At 37.2% G+C, this 23,694-nt stretch overlaps 1 protein-coding gene across 2 annotated transcripts in view; it reads left to right on the forward strand.

Annotated features, from left to right (window-relative positions):
• The window catches only part of FAM83B (family with sequence similarity 83 member B), a 47,976-nt gene that overhangs the window by 17,800 nt on the left and 6,482 nt on the right, over positions 1–23,694 (forward strand). For both annotated transcript variants that reach the window (XM_065730804.1, XM_065730806.1), the window contains exon 3: positions 16,666–16,830. In XM_065730804.1, the coding sequence (XP_065586876.1) occupies positions 16,666–16,830 (165 nt within the window). The remainder of the gene's footprint in view (positions 1–16,665; positions 16,831–23,694) is intronic.

Consider the following 23,694-nt stretch of genomic DNA (forward strand, 5'->3'; position numbering starts at 1 on the left):
ATTTCCTTATTTGTAGTAAAGTACACTGTCTGAAATGTTCTATCAGTACATTAGATTACACGTTTGGAAATTACTGTACTGAAAAATTGTGGTATTTTAATTCCAAATTAGAATTGGAAATAACCAGCAGAAAACTCCTGGACTTCAGAAGCATTCAGAAGCAACAATAATATTCTGTTTGGTGCGTTTCCTTTCACACTGATGTTCACATTGGGGTTCTAGTTTTAAGAAACAGAATGGAACTTACTCAGAACTGCTTGTTTTTCCACCATTTGTATGGGATCCATAGAGTTTAATATATGTAAAAAAGTGGATTGAGATGTAAGGAGAATTTTTCCTTGCTCAGCAGACTGGGTTTTGGCAGGCTTGTTGCGTGGTCTTAACTGGATATGAGTAGGTGACAAAGTTTAGGAGAATTGTTTACAGTGCTGAGTTACAGTAAAAATCCACTGAATCATACTGGTTTTGCACCACGGTATATATATTTTTCATTATGTATGAATAAAGTCCATAGCATTTGGAATGTGAAAAACGAGCGTGGATGTATTCTGGTCTTGTTCTTAAATTGCTTATCTGTGGCTCTTGGTGGAATTTTAGTCTGAAACAGTAAAACAAAGCAAACTGCTGTAAACTACACAGACCCAATAGAGGTGATCTGTTTACCTGTAAAAGAAGGGAAAAAGGTGATGTTGAATGACCTTCAAAGAAACAGTGTAAACATGTTGCACAATGTTTATGTTAATGGACATGCACACACAGTCTAGAATTTCTTTGGAAAGCTATCAGCAGTGGCCCCAGCAGTATGCCACAGGCTGAAATGTGGAATGCTTCAAGCGTGACATAGGTGAAAATTCTTTCATGTAATTATTAACATATTTACCTAAATTAATGCATTATGAAAGCTGACAATGGCTTTCATGTCATTTAGGAAGTTTTTAATTAATTTCAAAGTCATGGCTAGTCCTGAAGGTCAGCAGGCTGTCCACAAAAGATTTCAATATTAATATATTATACCATCACTTTATCAGATTTGCTAAAAACAACACAATGAAAAAAATCTCAAAGAATCAGTTTGTTTCCAACTTGCCAAGTGTTCACTGATGATCTTTCATGGTCCCTTCCAGTTGCTGACATTCTGTGATTCTGATTCTGTGATGTTGTGGAGGATCATTCAGCAGCCTTTGCTGACTCTCTCATTCTTAGGCAGGCTTTTGAGTGCCTTGTGGCTGAGATTTGAAGAGCAGTGAATCTTTGGCCCTACATTCATTTAGGATTGCTGTGATGCAGGGCCAAATCCCAATGGCAAGTCCTTAATTTTGAGCTCATTTATGTAGTCACAATCTTCCCCACTAAGTGGTCATGATTCTGATATTTTAATTATTCAGATACTTTTTATTTGTGATTCTTATTTACTTTTTGATCTTAGGCAGCTGTTTGAACTATATTCTCATGTCCTTTCCATGGGCCATGTCATTGCTTTCCTTTTCAGATATAATTTCCTAATTGATTTTGTTATAAGTTGTTTTGGAAAATAGCTGCATAAACATACCCTTGTAGTCAATATTCATCTCCATTAGAATCTCACAGTATGTAATCAGATCCTATCCTCTCTCTGCATCCATTTCCAGACTGCAAGATCAGCCGATCTTGATAAGAGAAACAGATTCATGGATTTTGGTGCAAGAAGGGACCATTATGATAATGAAACCTGACTGCTCACATAACTGAAGTCTTACAGTATTGCACCTTCAAAGAGCTGAATCTTTAAGTATACATCTGACCTCGGAACACCTGGTCCTAGCCTCGTAGGTAGCACTGGGGAACTTATCCATAACTGATCAGAGATTGGGTACTATTTCTTTTCTCTAAATCATGAAATTTGCTTGAAGAAACCCATTCTGCAAGTCCAGGCCAGCCGTGCCTGTGATCTGTGCCTGCATATGTCATCACCTGACATGGCAGTAAGCCAGAGGGTACAGAGAATTACAAATGCAGGACCAGGAGGCTCAGCTGGGCATTCACAGGGACTGGGATGCTCAGCATCACTGTAAATGCAAGCCATTAGGCTCTGAGGATTTGGATACATGGCACAGCCAAGTGCAGCGAGCAGGTTCCCAAGAAGCTGGGCGGTTCACCTCTCCAGAGCTCTGCATTAGCGTGACCAGGCTGCTTCCAGCTCCCAAAGTAATGAGCCAGGGCTGACTCAGATGTCCCTGCACAGAACAGTGGTATGACACGCACACACACACCCTGTCCATTCGCGGTTTCCCAGATAAAAGTAGATGCAATAGCGTTATTCCCACATTTATGAAGCGGTTTGAGCTTTACATATGAAAAGCTTTCCATAGGCACTTAAGTGTTATTGCTAGTAATTTAAGAGGAATTCAAAAAGCTGCTTATTTTTTCTGGTAGATTTGCTAACTCTTTTATGGCAGAAAAACAGCAGACTTCAATAAGTTTTAATTTTATAGGTATGTAAGGAATGATATAGAAGGCCGTAAATATTAAAAATGTATTCTATGCTAATATCCTCTAGAACTAGCTAAAATGCTGCAGTGCTTTCTTAGTTCTATGCAAATATCTTTTACACTTAAAATAAATAAATATATTAAAAATATAGGTGTAGAACTAGCAAGACTGGCATGCAAAAGGACACAAACTTCCTGTTTATCTTCTGGCAAATTATTTAGGCTTTTTCAGAAGTTTCTTATGCTCTCTAATACCACAGAAATTAAACATATAGGCTCCCATCTATGAATGTTAATATTAGCCCAGTCTGATTTGTGAAGACATGCATAGTATGGGGCACTCGTACTAAGGATAGCAAGCACAGCATCGAGAGCTTTATCTGGAATCCACCTCCTCAAGAGTTTGTAATAGTTTAAATTTGCTTTAACCTTTCCAATGATTGTTCTTGTCCATGAGATTATTTGTTTTTTTCAGCATTCAGGCAGAAGCACTTCAGTTTTATCCAAATAAAATGAGGAGGACAGTTCGCTCCCCTTTTTCTGGACCATTTTTCACCATTCCTTTTTGTCACATTATTCCTTCTGCACAGATGCCAGAAAAAAGAAAATAACCGTTGTACTCTGGAAGTACTGGTTTTTAATTTACACCGCATTTCAGCACATGCTCAGTCAGTCATGTAAACATCAGGAAAATCTTATCTGTCACGTGCCCAACACTTGTTCCACTGCAAAAACAAACAAACAAACAAACCTGGTTATTCCTCATTTAAGATGATATAGATCATATTTGTTATCACTGATAAGAGTCAGGAATAGTTTTCAAGTACCAGCTACTACTCATGATCGACCAAAATAATGCGCTCCACGAAAGATTCCGTCCTGAAAGTTATGCCTCAGAGCATCACCTACTTCTATATCCAGGTGTCTTCTGCCATGCTTTGGAAAAGACTGCTTTGCCTTAGCAAGAAATTTGCTTTTCTTGCAGATGTTCATCATGCCTCACGTTGATATCTCAGGTTATTGTGACTCAAACACATGTGAGAAGGGGTGTAGCTGGCATTGAGTGCACATCAGGAGGAGTATTTTTTTTAGGAAGGGGAATCATCTCACGTACATGACGCTGTACAATGGAAGGCTTGTGATAACCTGTTTCTTTTCTAGCCATTAATAATACTGCATTTACTTATGATAATAGACACTAGTTCAAATGAGTATGAAGGGTTTGGCTAATTGCACACTGATAACTCATTTATTTTAATAACAGTTTTGTGCTTCTTATTAATTTACAAATGAGTGCTTCATACTGTCCCTGTGAGGATGAGAAAAATGAGAAGAGTAGACTGTGAGCAAATGGTCTCTGTGCCCACCCGTGGCTGAAGGTGCATCCTGGAAGTGGCCTATGACTCTGATTTAGGAAACTATTGTAAAATATAATGATTAAACTTCTGAAAATTATAAATACTCTTCTACATTTAATTTAACAGACCAGTAGATCTTAAAGATGGAGCATTATGGCTACTGGATCTGATTGTGCCAAAAAGACCAAAAAATATCTCCTGTGACTTTGCCTGATTACAGTACCAAATTGTAAATGACAGATTAATATTTGTTCTGTCACCTCGCTGAGGATTTGTATGCAGATCAGTGAAAGCTAATGCATATACCAGGAAGCAATGTAAGTCACAAAGATCATTATTAAGCTGTATGGCTTTTCTGACAAAGATGGTTATTCAAAATTGAGCCCACATTCTGACCAGAAGATCGGTTTAGAGAAAAGCTTTGCAGAAATAAATAAGAAAGTGTTTTCTTTCTCCCTTTTTAACTTGTTTCTGTTAGTTTTTGTTGTGGTTCAACCAAAGTAGGCAGCTCGGCACCACCCAGCTGCTTGATGGGGAAAGAAGGTAAAGGTGTGGGAACTCATGGGTTGAGATAAAGACAAGTTACTGGGGAAAGCAAAGTCCATGCACAAAGAAGCAAACTAAATAATTAATTCACTGTTTCCCTTTTGGCAGACAGATGTTTGGCCACTTGCAGGAAAGCAGGGCTCAGCACTCCTAATGGTTTCTTGGGAAGACTGTCACTCTGAACACCCACCTATTCCTTCTTTCCTCCAGCTATTTTGCTCAGCATGAAACTACATGGTATGAGACATCCCTTTGGCCAGCTGGGGTCAGCTGTCCCCTCCCAGCTCTTTGTGCCCCCTCAGCTCTTTGTACCCCTCCAGCTCCATACTGGCAGGGCAGTGAGAGAAGCTGAGACTTCCTTGTCTGTGGAGCTCTCCAACAACTAAAACATCAGCATGTCATTGCTGCTACTTTCACAAAACGCAGCATCATACAAGCATCTACAAATAAAATAAACTCTATCTGAGCCAAAACCATGTCAGTTTCCTTTCTTATCTATTGACTGGCTGCTCTCTAAAATGCCTCATTCAGAAGATTTTCCTTTAGACAGAGGATTTAAAAATTAGTTTTTTAAAATACAATATTTTAAAGATAATATTGTTATAGAAATTATTGTTCTTTTAACTAGTAGTAATTTTAATTGCAATTCCTGTGGTTTTTTTTTCCTTTATGTAATTGCTGTACTTGGGTCTAGAAATTAGGTTTTCTTTATAACGTCAGTTGCCACTTACTGTCTTCTCCAGGGTCTACAAGGGTCTATAATTGCTATCTGCTTCACTTGTTGGCTCCATTAGAGGCTTGAGCTTTTTTATTTAAATTGCTTCCCTACTATTTCAGGCATTTTGCTCCATTTGGTAACGTGCATAAAATTTAAATTTATTATTATTTTTTTCCCCCGAAAAGTTATATATAATTACTTACTAACTAGATTAATCTTTTCTTATCTTTAGGACATTCTGCTGAAGTTTTCAGACTAGTCTACAATTATTTTTCTTTTTTCATCTGATCTGTAATAAATAGGCATGCCAGGGTAATGGATTTCACCTGAGGATCTCGACATCTTATGCAGACAATAATTAATTAATTAGTTTCACAAACTGTCTTTAAAATAGGTGAAACTGAGACACAGGCAGACAGCGTGTGGTCATTAAGAACATGTTGCACCATTAACTGCAGCTGCTCTATAAGCAGATGGCACAATGAGTTTCTCCCTGATAGCAGTGAAGGTTCCTAAAGCAAAACAAAGGAGAGCTGAGCTCTGCTCAGTAACACTGTTAAAGAAAATGAGTGGTTAAAGTTATCTGACTGGCTGTTTGTTTACCTGGTTCTCTGGTGTAAGGATGTACCATGCAGGCGTATGCAGATGTATATTAGTCTGTAATGTACGTTGCAAAATGCTGAACTGATGCCATTGTTCTTGCTTTCCTTTGCAACACCAATGTTACTATATTGTCTAGGGATAGTAGTTTTACTTATAAAGGCATGTTATTAGGTTGTATAGCTGAACTAAAAAAATTTAAAGGTGACCCTGTAGGATATACGCACAGGATGAACAGAGAATTCCTCAGTTAAGCCCTGAGGAAACTTGTCATTATTCATCTTATTCTATTTGTTTGGGAGGATTGTTGTCTTTCCTTCTTACTAGCCCATAACTGATGTGTCACTGGTAATCCTAAGCAGCTTTGATTTTCTGTTTCTAGTTTTCACTGCTGTAGTATTTCTTGAACAGTGTTTCTTAAACAGAATTTGATCCGTGTATGGGGCTTGAAATTAGTGAAAAGGGACGGGAGAGAGAGGAAAGGAGTCTGGGAAACAGAAAGTAGGTCATAATAATCTGTAAATTATAACAATCTTGCTTGCACTTCTGTGGCATCAGTATGAAAATATTTTATGCCTATAAATACTTCCGTCCTGTCATTCTATGTTCTCCCAGGCCAACTGCTTTTAACATCTGTCCATTAACCAGTTAGCCCTTAAATGAGTATACTTAAGGTGTCTGTTATTGACATTTTAATCTAATAGATGAAGTTGAATGCAAAAGCTGTAATCTTGAAAAAGGATGAAACTTGTAATATTTGAAATGGCATTTTCCCACTTACCTTTCCCTAAACCTATGAGTAGTATTTATTTCTGTATTCATTCAATCTTGTTTTGGTTTTCTGATCAGATGTCAGGCCAGACAACCTACTTGGCCACTGAACTGTATTTGAACATTGAGCATGAAAGGCTATTTCAGTGTTGGGGGATTTCGTTGATACTTGACTGTAATAAAATGGATATTAAACACCAGGGAGTTCCCTTCTTGAGGTGTAAACTACCTGGGTCTGCTAACATCAGTTACTGTCAAAAACCTAACATTTTGCTAATGGATTTTAATGTACGATATTAACACTAAAAAACAAGAACATCATCTCTTGCCTCTGTTGAAGACTAATTTTTTCCACTTTCATGGTACCTTTGATATGTGGTAAACTAAGAGAGGCTTTTAACCAGAATATCAGTTGTGCATCTGTGGACAACTAATAATGTCTTGTGAAAGGACTTCCTTACCTCTATTATTCCTGTTTTTCTTCTACATTAATCTCTCAGACAGTTTCACCCGCAGTTTTCCATAGGATTATGAAATTTACCTTTTGGAAGAAGAGGTTTTGAATAACTACAGATGGTTAAGCTTGAACAAATAATTACATAATTATGAACTGTTTCTCAGTATTGAGTATAATCAGGTAATGGTCATTGGTCTTTTGTCTTCCATTAATTTGAAATACAGCAATTATATATTTTTTAATTATACACTGACAACCAAAGTGGATTTTTTTTCTTTTGGAAAGTTTTCATGTCTATCACAACTGTATGCTTTTTTCTTTTTTCCCTTGCATATTAAAATATTTGGTAGGCCATCACCAAGATATTCTTGCAGATTGTAGTCAATATACTGCAGGTATGCATTCAAAAGTTTATCTTTCTGAACTGTACCAAGTCTAAAACATATAAAGTTTATGTACTGACTTGACCAAAATATCTCTGCTCTTAGAAACATTTCAAAAAAGGTATTGTTTTTGAAACACTTCATCTACCCTGTTATTTTCCAGGGCCTACTATTAAAGAGTTCTTCCCACCCTCTGCCTTATGTTCCTGCCTGTCTTTTCTTTTTTTAAATATATTTGTAATACATCTGTAGTACATATCCATTCCTACAAGTAACAAGGGATTTCAGGCTGTATTATACAACTGAATAATGTTGTGTTATGGGCTTGTTTTTTATTTTTGTTTTGAGTAGTAAGCGTTATTAAAAGGACTGAACTGTATATTTGAAATATGCTGCTTATTTACAAAATATGAATATGATATATTCATCTCTTCCCATTTAATTTCAGAAGCGTATGTTTACTATTAAAGTCTCAAATATGACAAACAATACATGGTTCTTGCATAAGTGAACTTAAAAGCAAAATTATTCCTTTACAAGCGACAAGCTAGCTAGGAACATCCAGTTGAAATCTTAAGCCTGAGACTGGTCTCCAAGGTGTCGCAGGAAATTTTCAGTCCTGCACAGCAAATCAGTACAATTCATGACGAGTTTAGCACAAAGCATGTTTTAGTTAATACTGGCACTTAAAAAAAATATAAAAATAAGGCTTTCTTATCACATGGTTACACACTGTTTCTAGGCAGTCTCTAAGTAATGTACAGATGTATAAATGAGTGCTTCTACTTACAAAAAAATCTAACATAAGAAGTTTAATATTATCATATTAAGTAGACTGAACGTTCCCTAAGTAGTAAGTGATCTGGTGAGAGCCCACATATTAAAGCTGCTAATATTCTTTTAAATAATAAATTATTTCTAAAGCAGCAAGTCTTTGAAATTCATCATAGAGAAAGCTGGAGGCTAGAGAACTACTTTATTTTCATCATGAATTTCCATTCTGGTCTAGCTGAGTTGTAGGCCTCCAGAAAATCCTGGCATTTCCTTTCTGTTTGCTTTCCTATGGAAAAGCTTGGCAGATTCCCAGAATAACAACTGAAAAAGAACATTCTGAAGAGGTAAATGCAATTATTAAAATCCTGCTACCCGACCAACTGCAGCACACGTGGCACCGAGAATGGGATCTGATAGAGCAAGGACTTCAATGGCAAGAGAAGAATGGGCAGAGAAAGCTCCCAAACATATTCCCTCTGTAATACCAAGGATTTTCTGCACTGTGTTATCTGCCATGCTGTAGGACCTCTGCCTGCTGCTGTTCCTAGTGACAGAGAACTGCTTGCTTGTTACATGCCAGAGTGATTTACATATTTATGAGAGCATTACAAGCGGGAAGGAAAGTGTTAATACTGAGCATTATGAATGCTTGTTGCTTCAGTCGATCTTGACAATTCTTGTCAGACTTAGCTAAATAAACTTAATTTTTTCAAGTTTTGCTAAATCTTTTTGTATGAGAGCTTTGCCAGTTGCTGGCCAGCAGCTGTTTCTTCACAGTATGTTCAAGCTCTTTCCTTCCCTCCAACTGCTACAAATACTTCTTGGAAAGTTCCCGCAGAGAATCCCAGGCTGTTCCCTTCCTCTCTCTGCCTTGCAGAAACTCAGCACTGCCTGGCAGTAGTCTGCAGAGGAATCAGCACCTATGCTGCTGGCTGCATTGAGGTATTGCCTCCTTAAGTCAGACATCTTACTAATCCTTCAGCCAGAATAACAGCTACCAAGCCCATAGATACGGATCACGTTCACAGAATAGATGTAGCTCACTCCCATACATTTTGCAAGATACCTGCCTATAAATCTACCAGTGCATGAGTTTGAAGTGATAACACTGGAGGTGTGATTTTAAGACAGTATATGGTATGTGACAACCTAGCTCAGCCAGCTCTGGTTTTCTGAACGGTAATGCAAAAGGCTTTTATACAGTCACTTTTCAGAGAAGACAGTCATATCTGCTCTTCATTTCAGAGTACTTTTCTTCTGTGTTGTTTTTAGTTAGTTTAGTTTTAGAGCTAGTTCTGACCTTCATCCACTTTTTAGAGTCATTGTAAGCTGCAGAAAAGCTCACAGAATCACAAAGTATCCTGAGTTGGACAGGACTCATAGACAGCACAGAGTCCAGCTCCTGGCTCCACACAGAAACACCAAGAATTCAAACCCTATGTCTGAGAGCACTGTCCAAACACCCCCTGAACTCCGGCAGCTTGGGGTTGTGCCCACTGCCCTGGGCAGCCCGTTCCATGCCCACCGCCCTCTGGTGCAGACCCTGACCCTAACTCCTAGCTGCCCCTACCCTGACACAGTTCCATGTCATTCCCTCAGACCCTATTGCTGTTACCAGAGAACAGAACTCTCTGTTTTTGTGGTTACTGGCCTGCTGATGGACACATTGAAGTTAATTTTTGCTCCGATTAAACTTAGTTTTCACTTTATAACACTTGTGATGTGCAGGTGGCATATGACAGTCAGGAATGGCTTGGTCATCAGAAGACACATTGAGTTCTTAGCTGTGTACTTTGTCTTCAAAACTGATGACACAAATGATTTGGAGCAGGAGGAGGCAGAGAGGATGGTGATGGCTGGGAGGGCTTGTTTTGAGGTAGTATAGCTGCATGTGGAGTGCCAGACTTTGCCATGCAGTTTGTTAAATTGCATTTAATAATGTAATTATTGGAGTATATTTCAGAGTGCATTGCATGGGTATGGTCTATTGCTCCGAGTGCAGAGCCAAGTTAGATAAATTAGGCAGCCAATTTTGATGATGATAATGTCACAAGTAGTGACATTAACTTCATGGAAGTTACATAAGTGTAAATCACTGAGTATTTGTCCCATTACACTGCCACAGTTATTGTAGGAGAATTAATTAATTAGTGTTTGTGTGATTGTATCTACCCTCTTGTTTACAAAGGAGGGCTTCCCTCATTATACTGTGCTTTGAGACTTAATCTCAAGACTTCTGATCTGCTACATTTGCTGTGTGAGACCTCAGCAGTTCAGCCAGCCCAGGGCTGGGTTATTCAGATGTAATTCACAATGGCTGGAAGGATGTGCTTTTGCAAACCATTTCAGAGCTAAGTTTAATTTTGAAAATTAATATGAAATTAATGGATGTCTTAGAAGCACTCTGGTGTTGAGGAAAAGTGCCAGAAATTATGGGTATCAGGTGACTGACTGCATGCTGCTAATATGAATTGGAGAAAGCATAACCTGGATCTGTGTTCTAGACTCCCAAGTGTAAAAATACAGTATAATATAATTGGAAACCATGATAATTTGCAATAGACACATTACGCAGCTCCCTTCTGGGAAGGCTGTATGCACTGTTCATAGTATTTCTCTTTTTTTTTATGGCACCTGAAACCCACCTAGTCAGTTTGATGCTTGTCTCTTGTTCCTAGCAGCAACATGTTAAATACTGTGTCTTCTTTCTGCAGTGTTTTGCAAGGGTTGTTGATTACCTTCTCATTTCTCTCTAAAAAATGGTTCTTCTGACCTCAGGTAAGGAATGAAGGTGTGTTCAAAAGCACAGCACAGCAATATGGATTTTCGACATAGGATACCTGGAGTAAGCTTCCCTAAGATTAGATGAAATCAATATTCTTGTAGTATAGGTAGGTCTGTAGCATTATTTCCTAATAGGTTATTGATATCATTTTAGGTGTCTCCAGTAAAGTCTGACCTAAGGAAGCAGTAGCACTAGAGGATTCATCTGTTTACTATTTACAGAAAAAGAAGTGTTAAATGACACACTCTGCAAGACATTCCTCAAAGAATGGTAATTAGTTCTTCTGAAAGGAGAAGAGATACTGGGATAATGAAGTTGTCAGTAAAACAGACTTACAGAGCATTAGCAGTAAAAAGGCTTTCATTAGATCTGTGCCTTGTTTTCAATACAGATTAATTAAAATGGTTGATTTTTGATGTCCTAAAATTGAACTAGAAAGATTTCCTTATAAAAATTCTTACCAGAAATGGAGGAGGTGAATCAGAAAATCCCATTTTCTTATTAATATTTTCATTCATAGTCTCTGTGTTGTTGTTTTTTTTTTCTTTAAACCTTACCCCAAGACTTATAATTGTCATCAGGAATCGCAAGATTTGCTTGGATTGTAACCGTGATGGAAATTAAGATTTTAGAGTCATTGAACTACAGTCTTGGTCAGCTGGAAAGGACCTCAGGAGGTCTCCAGTCTGACCTCCCATTTCAAGCAGGGCCAGTGATAGGATATGAACAGGAATTCATTCAGTTGGGTCATGAAACCTCCAAGGACCTGGACAGGCTGAAGAGCTGGGCAGAAAGGAACCAGATGAGGTTTAACAAGAGTAAGGGTAGAGTCTTGTACCTAGGGAGGAATAACTGCACGCACTAGTACAGGTTGGGGGATGACCTGCTGGAGGGGAGCTCTGAGGAGAGGGATCTAGGTGTCCTGGTGGATGACAGGCTGGCCATGAGCCAGCAGTGTGCCCTGGTGGCCCAGAAGGTCAGTGGCATCCTGGGGTGCATTAAGAAGAGTGTGGCCAGCAGGTCGAGGGAGGTGATCTTCCCCCCCTGTTCTGCTCTGGTGAGGCCTCACCTGGTGTACTGTGTCCAGTTCTGGGCTCTCTGGTACAAAAAAGACAGGGATCTCCTTGAAAGAGTTCAGTGGAGGGCCGCAAATATTATAGGCCTGGACCACCTCTCATATGAGGAAAAGCTGAGAGAAAAAAAGATTCAGAGGGGATCTGATCCATGTCTATAAATATTTAAGGAGTAGGAAGCAAAGGGACAAGGCTGGACTCTTCTCTACAGTGATGGCAATAGGACAAGGGGAAATGGCCACAAACTGATGTATAGGAAGTTCCTCACAAATGTGTGTGGGAACTTCTTCACAGTGCAGTGACAGAGCACTGGCACAGCTGCACAGAGAGGTGGTGGAGTCTCCTCTAGAGACGTTCAAGACCCACCTGGACGCCTACCTGTGCAACCTGGGCTAGGGAGCTGCTTTGGTAGGGGGGCTGGATTCTATGGTCTCTAGAGGTCCCTTCCAACCCCTACAATTCTGTGATTCTGCGAAGGATGGAAATTGCACAACCACTATGGGCAAACTTCTCCAGTGCTGAACTGTCTGCATAGGGATCCAGTCAGAACTGTTCCTCTTTTGGTTTGACTGTTGTTCTGCCACAGCTGTGAAGAACCTAGCTTTGTCTTGTTGTGACCCTCCCTGCAGGCATTAGGGACTGCTGTAAGGTGCCCTGAAGCTGCATTTGCTCCAGACTGAACAAGCCCAGCTCATTTCACAGGGGAGATTCTCCAACCCCGATTCAGGTAGTGCTTGTACAGAATCATAAAATAGTTTAGGTTGAAAGGGATCCTAGAGACCATCCAAGTCCAACCCCATGTTATGGACAGGGTTGCCAGCCACTAGATCAGGCTGCTCAGGGCCCCATCCAACTTGGCCTTGAACACCTCCAGGGATGGGGCATCCTGTTCCAGCATCTCACCACTCTGAGTAAAATTTTCCTCCTAACATCTAATCTAAATCTCCCCTCTTTTAATTTAAAACTATTCCTTCTTGTCCTGTCATTATCAGACCATATGAATTGTTGCTTTCCCTCTGGACATGCTTAGGAGATGTTTAGTGATGTATGCATTTGCATTTTTGGGGTTAGCTTGGGCAGCTTCCTTCTACATAAGCCTTTCAACAGAGTCTGTTTCTGAAGGTGAGATCAATTTAAGTAAATATAAGGCATGTGAATAGGCCCAAACTGGCAACTCATAGGAGTAATGACTATCCATTATAGTACGGTAGATCAACAGAGCTGTGCATCAGCCTCCATTTTCGGCCTCATAATAGACAGCGTGGTGTCATTTTATTGTGTACTTTAATTCCTGGTTTGCAAGGATCTACTTAGTTTTGCAAGAAATTTCAACTATATATGTTTCTTCTAAGTAAAAGTTATAGAACAGAATTGTTTAGGTTGGAAATGACCCTTAAGATCAAATCAGACCATCAACCTAACAATACCAAGTCTGCCACTGAACCATGTCCCTAAGCACCTCATCCACACATTTCATGATCACAAATTCACCACCTCCCTGGGCAGCCTATTCTAATTCCTAACTATCCTTTTTATGAGGAAATTCTTTTTGATATCTTGTCTAAACCTCCCCTCATTAAGCATAAGGCCATTTCCTCAAGTCTTGTCACTTATCACCTGAGAAAAGAGACCTCACTTCTACTATATAGTGATTGTGCCTGCCCTCTGCCTTCTCTTCTGCAGACTGAACAACCTCAGTTCCCTCAGCTGTTCCTCATATGTCTTGTTCTATTATCCCCTCATCAGCTTGGTTGCTCTTCTCTGAATGCATTCCAGCAGCTCAATTGCCTTTTTATAGAGGGGGGCCCAAAACTGAATGCTCAAGGTGAGGGCTCACCAGCACTGTGTATGTGTGTAGCTTTCTTTCACGAAACTAGTAAATAGTTTGTTATTTAGGAATGAGTCCTTTTCTGAACTTGGTTATAGTTAAGAAGTATTAAAGAATAAAAACAACTATGTATTAAAATGGTCTGTTACTTTAGAAACAATAAATTTTAAAATGTAACTTGATATTGTGTGAATTTAGTAAAACAGATCATTTTACCAAAGGAAGTGTTTTATAATACTTGTATAAATATACTATTCAATAAAATTGTATTTTTCTTCCTATGCTTAGTTTTTTTTCTAAAATGTTAATGTGTGAAGCTCTTCTTTTCTACTAACAGCCATATTCATCGTTTCAAGATAGAGGTGAGGAAAATAGTATATAGCTCCACTGCTGCCTTTATTTAAGTTGATAAAACTATCATTTGTGTAATTTTGTGCTTATTGACCTCAGTATATTTCATCTGCAAGGATGCCATCGAAACCAAAATTTAACCTAAAAAAGCATCACCACTTTGAACAGATGTTGGACGATAAGCAGAAAAGATCAGCAGTAACAAACTAAAATGATTAAACTTAATCTGGAGAAAAGAAATCTAGCATAAAGATTGTTTTCTGCACTGGCTATACTTTTAGTTTGCTAGTGAAATGTTTAGATTTTTTTTCTAATTGCAAACCAAGTGGCAACAGTCTACTTTTGTTGTGTATAATATCAGTGTTTCTGCTCTGCCAGCTATTCTCTCTGCTCTGAAAATGTGAAATGTTTAATTATTCCCAAGGGACACCTTTTATTAGGATGACAATCAGTTTCTTATGTTTGGCAAATTCTCTCAGAAACGTGGTGCTTTCAGCTGAAAACTGCTGCCCCTATTCAGTATGCCTTGAATGGTTGAATGGCCTTTTTGCATTTCCTTTGAAAAGCATTGATGCTTGCTTTTGCAGAACCCCCTGTCTTTTAGGAAACAAACATGTTTTGGAAAGATAATGGGAGTTTATCGGAATGTCCGGAAGTGCACTATAAGACACTGAAGTGTTCTGCCTTGGGGAATTTTCTTGGCACAGGACATTAATCTTATGCCCAAAAGAAACAGAATTTGTGGAAAAGCCAATTTTCTGATGTACTTGCTGCACTTTGAATTCTATCACTTTTGCTGTTCCTTGCTGGATTTCACTGTCATTTAGCTTCCTCTTGTAAGTATCAGGGTGGAGATTAGCACTGCAATTTTAGAAAAGGATGTTAAACAGCAGTGAAATCTTTTCTTCAAAAGCGATTCCGGAAATAACTAATCCTGTATCTGATATTAGACCTTTAAGTAAACATATATACATATTTTGGAGTAACTGCCTAGTCAGGGTTTCCATAATCAGAACTTGGGAGTTTGAATATTTTATTGGCTTTCACTTTACCTCAAGCTCAATATTCATTTTTGCTGTTAAGTAGAAGATGTATGGGGAAATGTACCCAAGGAATTATGGAAAATTAAAGGAAATTAAGTATACTTGAATGCAGACAGAATATTCTGACATTTCTTGAGATCAACTCTTTCTGCATTAAAATATGTGGTTTTATGACCAAATGTCTAGTTTGACTGATAGAAATATATATACAGAGACTACTTCATCTTTGTTAATTGCTTCTTTTAGCTTATGAATGTATGTTGATACATGAGTAAAATTTGGCACTCTTCTTCCAGCAATGGAAGCTTATAACGTTTGTGTTTACTAGATTAATAGTAAAAAATTTTGTTGAGCTGTCTTTTTACCTTGACATTGTTGTAGTGTTTTTTTTTTTTAATTGATCAACTCTCATTATATTTCTTTTGTTGTAAACATGTATTTGGCATAAGTAAATCTTTTATGCTGGTAGGATTAAAAAAAGGTAATTCAGATGACAAAGCTTTTCTTTGGGTGTGTCCAACATCATTTAGTAAATATAAGATAAATGCTGCCATTTCAGAAAGTGCAATTGTAACTTAACAAATGCACCACTAATGTTTATGTACAGAAAGTTTAAAGATAAGTGAAATTGGTAAAGCAAGCTCACTATCAAGCTTGCTCTTATTCCCGTGACAGACTTCATTTGATTTGAATTTGTACCTGAAAAGTCTCGCTGGAGCTTTTTATGAAGACTTTAATAAGATAAGAATATAAGATTTAATAAGATAAGAATATTATTTTTAAAAGTTACAAAGATAGTTGTTCTCCCAATGCTATTTCCTTGAATGCTTCAGTTCACTGATGGCAAGTCGTCTTTCATCTCCAAGATACCACTAGCAGGACACTATTTTTCCGAATCAGAAATACCTGCTTTATTCTCATAATTTGAAGGGCATAAACATCTGGTTTCAGTACTCTCTAGCCTTCTTGAACCAAGCTCTCACCAGCAGAGTAAGTTTCATCCCTTCATGTGCACTGAGTCAGTATGGATTCTGAAGTCTTCATCAACTGCTCCAGATCTTCATTTTGCGCTTAGTGAATCCTTCAAACTCTCAAGCTATTATTTTAGAGAAAATAATGAAATAGGAGAACAGCATTTAGATTAGGTTGAACAACCATCTCGTACAAAAATGCTGTTATCTGAACTTTCTTTTATGCAGTTATATTATGATTCCATTTTTTTTGTCATTCTATTAATATTGCTTTGTTTCTCATTCCCTTCCACTGACTTTCCCTTCACCCGTCCCTAAGCTCATCTCTTTGCCAGTCTTCTGCTTGTTGTGTATGCCACACAAGCAATTGCCAGACTGAGAGAGAAAATTCAGTGGTCTTGAGAAGTCTTTCAGGTTAAGTGGAAAATATGAGAACTTCTTGATGCATGAATAGTACTAATTAGTTTTACAGTGCAAATCTCAGTGAGGAGTTGTAATGTATGTAAAGTAATCATTGTCTTTTTTTTTTTTTAATCCAGGTCATTGCAATAGTTATGGATATGTTTACAGATGTGGATATCTTTAGAGAAATTGTAGAGGCATCTACTAGAGGGATTGCAGTGTATCTCCTGCTTGACGAGTCAAACTTCAGTCACTTTCTGAAAATGACAGAGAAACAAGGCTGCCAAGTTCAAAGGCTTAGGGTAAGACTTACAGTGCTACTGTGCTTGGACTTTCACTACTCCTTCCTTTGCAGCCCACCAAAATGTGAAAATTATTCAAAAAGTGATTATCAAATACTGCTGTTTCAAATAAACAATGAAGTAGAAGTTGGTGAAATTTCAGCAGAAATTTCTCTATGAACATTATTCTCTTTAGAAAGACTTCTATCTTTTTCATATGTAATATATTTGATAAAGTGACATAATTTTTCAGATATTGTTTATAAAACATTTTTCTTTTATTACATATTTAGGAGTGCTAAAGATTTGAAAAACCTTTTTGCTTTATGTTACATTAACCTGCAAATAAAGTCATAAAACGTATGTAAATTGTTAGGAAAAATAAGTGATGTGCTTCATTTACTTAATTTTTTATCTTTTTTTTTTTAGTTTATTTTTTAATGGGATTATATATTAAAATGCTTTAAAAAGCCTGGGATTCTATTTTAGTTATATTTTCCTGAAAATATTTGCAATCATGTCTGATGACAGCATGTCTTAGGGAGTTTGCAATAGGACTAGGTTTACTTTTATAAATTAAATATGTAGTTTTCTCCTGTAAGAAAGATAATCAGGAGAGGATTAATGTTTATGTTTCTCATTCAATAGCCTGCACCGCCCTACTGTTTAACAGGAAGTAGAATACAAACCATATGCTGCACTGAACTGATGTTGGTGCTTCATAAATACTTCTAGGTTTAGTCTTTTGTAGATAGCTTTGAAGATGATCCAAGTACAATACCAGAGCTTCTCTGGAAAGATCTAAATATTTAATTGTCTGAACTTCTGTTTGCTGCTCTGTTGGCAATTCCTTGTTTTTGCTACTAATTGGGCTATGCTTACTCCTGGAAAAAGTGCTACAGAAGCATACAAGCATGTATTTTAAGAAGGTAGTCCATAAAACAGATAGAGATGTGGTCTGTTTCTGAGAATAAATAAGGCTTTTTTTTTTTTTTTCTCTTTTGAATTGTGGAGCAAATCTGTATTTTATGGCAATTTTTGCTCAGGAGTGTTGACTTTACACAGAGAGGTATTACCACGTCACTTCCTGTACTGGTTTCTTGTGGGGGGCATTTGAGTGTGTGAGATCACCCTCTGGTGGCTTAGTACAAAGCAATAGCAATTTTTAAAAAGAAGTCAAAAATGTCACTTGTCTGTAGACACTAGTTGTGATTGTCTCCATAAAGTCTATATATGGAAATAGTTACACATGCTGGAACTCAAGGCACTACCATTTCTAAATATAAATAGCGATTTTTAACATAGTGTACATTTTCTTTCTGAAAGGTTTTATAGACATTTAAACAGACATTCATACTGTGATTGAAAGAACTCGTGTACATACATTAGAGTGGATTTGGTATGGATTAGTGGGTGGAGAGGTGTGGATTTGGTTTGGATTAGTGGGTTGGAGAGGTTTGGATTTGGACTCTTTAGTGAGATTACGTTTTATGTATTTCTGTTCTGTAAATGAGACGAACACAATTACATTGAAAGGTTTACTTGAAATGCTTCAAGTTTTGTCAGAAAATAAAGAGTGTATGCCAAAGAGATAAACAGTAATCCAGTAATCCCATTGTGTCCTGGATTTCCAGTTTAGCTTGTAGTAAAGCTCTTCAAGCTCCTCAACCAGGTGCTACTCCCAGTGACTGTTGCCATAAGAATACAAGCTTACTACTCTCACAGTAATTATTTCCTTCCATGAAGATTAAGAGAAACTTCTGGTGATTATGAAAGAGCAGTCAATTCTTTGACAAGGTTTTCTCCCTTTCCCTATGTTTATTGCTTCAGTGTTTGCAAAAACAAACTATATTTAACTTTTTTTTTTCCTTTGGACTTCCTCTTCTATAGAGTGAAAGCAATAAGAGGACAGAGATGTAAAAATATGTTTCTTTTCCTCAGGATACAGCAAGAAGAATACTGTTCTTTTTATTCTCTGGTATGATTTGGTTCAGTCTTGCAGAAGTACAGTAGACATTTTTCATCCCATGCACTCCTGAAGAGGGGCTTCTCTAAAGCTGTCCTGGCTTATTCAATGCCCTCACTGGATATTTTTCTCTTCATTTGAATTAGTAAAAAGTAAAATACTGTGATGACAGAGGATGTATTTTTGCATTCAGATTTACAATTCAGTCTTCTGTATGTAAAAAAAGGATTTATTCGTAAAACTACACTAAATGTCTGTGTAGGTAGTTTTCTTCATCTATGGTGTGAATGCATATCAGGACATATTTCTGTCTAATTTGAAAGCTATAACTGAAAAAAAATGACAGACTAGATATTATGTGATCATTATGTGAGTTCTATATAGAAGAAGATGAAACCAGGAATTTACTAGGATCTTTACAAGTCTCTCGTATGACATTTCTTCTTCTGGATTGAGTTCTACTTAATATTCACCTTATCTTCATCAGTGGCTCATCTCAAGTAGATAATTTCTTTCTTGTACTCTCTCATTTCTCTTTCCTCACTTTCAGTTTATTTTTTCTGTTACCTATCTTACACTTTTTTCCCCATTAGCTAATGTATTTCTCTTTCTTTCCGTTCTCTGTCTAAACTTTTGATTAACTGTCACCAGACTGACTTGTTCAGTCATCAGTTCCTTTGCATATAATATTGAAAAGTCCATACAGACCCTAACTTTTTTCAGGTGATTTTTCAAAACCTAATTGTGATTTTTATTCTGGAGGTCATTGTTTATTTCTGCTTCTGACAAGTGCTGCAGCAAACTAGGAAATACATTTGCACTGTGAAACATATCACAAAGAACAATCCTTAATATCACCAGAATGCTTAAGAGAGTAACCTGGTTTCAATTACAAACAGTGTAGAATGAAGGTGTTGATTAATACCCAAGAAGTCAACCAAACTCTTCAGTTGATATCAGATTTTACTTTTTTATCTGATATGAGATCATGGAATCATTGAGTCATTAATGTTAGAAAAGACCTCTAAGGTCATTAGTCCAACCATTGACCCAGACTGACCATGCCCACTCTCCATGCCCCTCAGTGCCACATCTACACATTTCTTGAAAACTTCCAGTGACGCTGACTCCACCACCTCCCTGTGCAGCCTTTTCCAAAGCCTTACCACTCCTTCTAAGAAGAAATTTTTCATAATATCCGGCCTGAGTATGACTCATGGCATGTGGCAGAAGGCTCTGTATTCTACAGAAACCTATTTTTATTTCTCTGGAAATAATGAAGAATCATCTTGCTGAAGGAGAATATTGCAAGCAATTTGATAGGAACTGTTTATACCATGATACTCCTCTCAGTATATTTAATGAACTGGGGAAATGAGAAAATAGAAGTAGTAATGAATTGATTTTTTCTTTTGTGAGGTCTACCCCAAGTATATATGCTTAAATACACAGGAGAAATTGTTCATGAGAGCTGACTGCAGTCCATTATTTCTTATGAGTTTTATCAAAATCATCAAAAGTTTTCTATTACTTCCAAGTCTAAGTAAGATTTGGTTATTAAATAGATATGCACAGTTCAGCTTTGTATCAGTGGGCAAAATTCTGTCCTAAGGACTAGACTTCAGTGAAGTAATTGTGAATTTGACTTCAGTGGTCACTGAGTCAGCTTTAAAGTTACAGCAGAACCTAGTTGGAAAGCTACTTAGCATTAGTAAAACAAGTGCTATCTCTTAGTAGGAACAGAGGCACAGGATAATAAATAACATCAGTAATGATGAAAAATACGTGAAATTGGATGCTTTTTCTTTTTTAAAGCTGCTAGGTTAACTATTAGATAGATATCTGTTTCCTTCTTTGTGCATATTCTTGACAGCAAGTACAGGATGAGTAATTGAACACTGATAAAAAGACTCTACAAATAAAAAATAAAATTAAATGTTTGAGATCAGTATATTCCCTGTACTTATCTATCACATTGGAGAATTGTTACTGATTAATTATATACCATTTTAAATTATACTTCTGAATTTTAAGTCATGGTTATGTGTGTCAACAGTTTATAGGCAGGTTCGGCCCGGTTCCGTGACGATTGATGCGGGGACCCATGGACCCACGCCCTGGGAAGGGGAAGGGGAAAGGGGAAAGGGAAATGGGAAAAGGGAGATGGGCCTAGAAACAAAACAGCAACAGTGTTCTTGAGGAGGAAAGCTAATTTACTAAATAAGATCAGAAAGCAAAATAACACAATATAATACAATATAATTAGATTAAAGCTAATAAATCAAATAAAATGAGCAAGAGAGAGTGTCCGATAAACTGAAGGCCTTAACGCTAAATGCTGAAGGTGAGACGGCAGTGAGCACCCACTGCTGAGTCGATCCCCAAAGGAAAGAAAGCGTTTCTCGTGACACGCAAACAGCTTTTGTCTTTCCCTTTGAGTGTAAAAATGTAAAAATCCAAAGCATCACAAAGTCCTCTGGGGAACGTAGTTCTTCTTTTCTGAGACAGGTATACCTATAACTATCAATGATTCATGGAGCTGGAGCATTAACTGTTTAATTCACAATGCAGTACATGATGTTATGATGTGGAATACCAATACCAAAAATCATAAAACCGTGGCAATGTGATTCTCCCTGGGAAAGTAGTTTTGCAGAAAGAGAAAGCTAGAGCTTATTTCCTCTTCGTCATATGGGTGTCATTTGTTTGGATAACTCTGATAGCCATCCTCAAACTGCAGCACAGAGACCCAAACACTGAATCTTTCAAACATGAGGAACAGATACAGCTCTACAACCCATTCTCAGAGGAGGGAAAAGATGCTGGTTTTGACCTCATAGTCAAGTCAAACCATAATTTACCAACTCATCAGTTTCTATGTGTAACTCTTATTTTTTGACTTCATAAACTTCCTAAAATATCAAATCTTTGATTAAGTTATTGTTCCACATGTATCCTTTAGCAGTCACTGACAAAAGTGGTTTACAGGACCAGACAGACTTTCTGTTTGATTGTTCTTACTAACTTCAGTGTCTCCTGTTAGGCTGGCCTGATTCCTTCTACATGTATGGATTTGTTTGTTTCCAGTTATCCAGAACTTTCTGTCAAAATTCATAAATAAATTACTGCTTTATCCACAATGATACAGCACTTCTGCAGTGGTCATTGACACACCTTTTTGAGTGCCATAGTACAAAGATGAAACCAAGTAGGAAGAAGTCCTAGCATTTCATGCAAAATAGGACTAGCAATTCAGTTATGTATATGCGTATTTACTGCTAGTGCTCTTTTAAGTAGAGCACATTGTTCTTTTATGTTCTCAAATATTTTCTGTATTTGTGGAGGTTATTCAAATTATGCATCCCTGGTACCTAATTAGAGGGCTTGGAGGATGCCAGATGAGCTGTGGAGGAAGAGGAAGTGTTACATGAGAAGTGAGCACGATCTCTGGCACATGCCTTCATAATGCCATGTTCCTGTCTTTTACTGGATGACTTCCTGAGACATGGAAAGAGTTGGCAGGATTAAGGGAGCAGGATAGAAATGCTGCAGAAGCAATAGTACAGAAGAAGAGAAGGAAAATTCGGGATAACAGAAAATAGCCAGTAAGATATTAAAAAAAAAAGCATCAATGTAATGTAAATTGTAATAATTCTGTAGAGGATTTAGAGCCTACTTGAGGCTGTATTTTAACTTACGATTACTTAAGGCAAAGAGATTTTCATTCAGCATGGTAATTTGCAAGCCATTAGCTTTGCTTGTGCCTATGGCATTCCAGATTCCCCAGTGATATCCTGTCCAGTACTCACTGGGACTTATCTCAAAAAATTTGATATATTCGGCTGTCATCTCATTAGATCAGTGCTTTCTGTTATACTAATTTGAAAATGTATAAGCTGTATCTCAACTGACCTTCCAATTATGACATAAATGAAACATCAAATTAATTTAAATGCTTAACTATTAAAGCTAATGCAGATTTTATAACTGAACACAACACTTGGATTTATATTAAATAAAGATTTACAATCTTGAAAATCTTCAGAATGGAGTAAATTCCACAATTTTCTTCTTTTTAAAGTAATTGCTATTTATGCACTATTTAACTTTCAAAATAAGAGTTTTTTTAATGGTTTTTTTTAATTTTTTTTAATTTAATTACTTCTGCTTTCTGCTAATGTAGCTGATGGGGAAGGAGTACTCTTTTTCTCTGGAATTGGCTTGTTCAAAATTTAGTAAAACAGTGCTGGAAAAACAGGAAAATTGACTTTCTTCCTTTAGATACCAAGTTAAAATTCAATGTGATAACATGAAGAACACAATGCTAGATAATTGAAGGTGATTAGCAGTTAGAGATTAATTAACTAACTTAAGTCAAACCATAATTCACCAACTCATAAGTTTTTAATGTGTAACTCTTTTCCTTAAATTATCTATCTTTAAGTAAAAAATCTTAAGGTTGAAACAATGAAATATTGAGGGATTTAGCAAGCATGTGTTAGTTCAAAATACCTGTCGTTTTGTTTGTATTTTCTCCTAATCTTCCAGTTTTCTTTTTTGGGGAAAGTTCATTGGATTGTTGTAAGTACTGTCTTTAAAACTGCTATAGCCTGAATTTACGCAGTTCATGGTCTGATACATTTTGCTTCATGAATAGATTTAATAAGTTTCCTGTATTTACCCTTCACAGAGCACACTACGATTTTCAACCTCTCCTTGTAACAGTGGAATCTGGAGCAGAATTGAACCTTTACAGTTAATTAATAGTCACAAGAAGCAAGCTATTAATTTGTCTTCAAAAGTCTTATTATATTCCACTATTTCTGTATATGTAGTTTGTGTAACCATTGTATAGATTGTTCTCTTACTGTCAATGTTCAGCTACAGATTTAACTCCCACAGGAATACTTGTAAATTAC

This window comes from Cyrtonyx montezumae, unplaced genomic scaffold (genome assembly GCF_038088225.1).
Source record: "Cyrtonyx montezumae isolate F1298 unplaced genomic scaffold, pur_monq_1.0 scaffold_13, whole genome shotgun sequence".
NCBI lineage: Eukaryota > Metazoa > Chordata > Aves > Galliformes > Odontophoridae > Cyrtonyx > Cyrtonyx montezumae.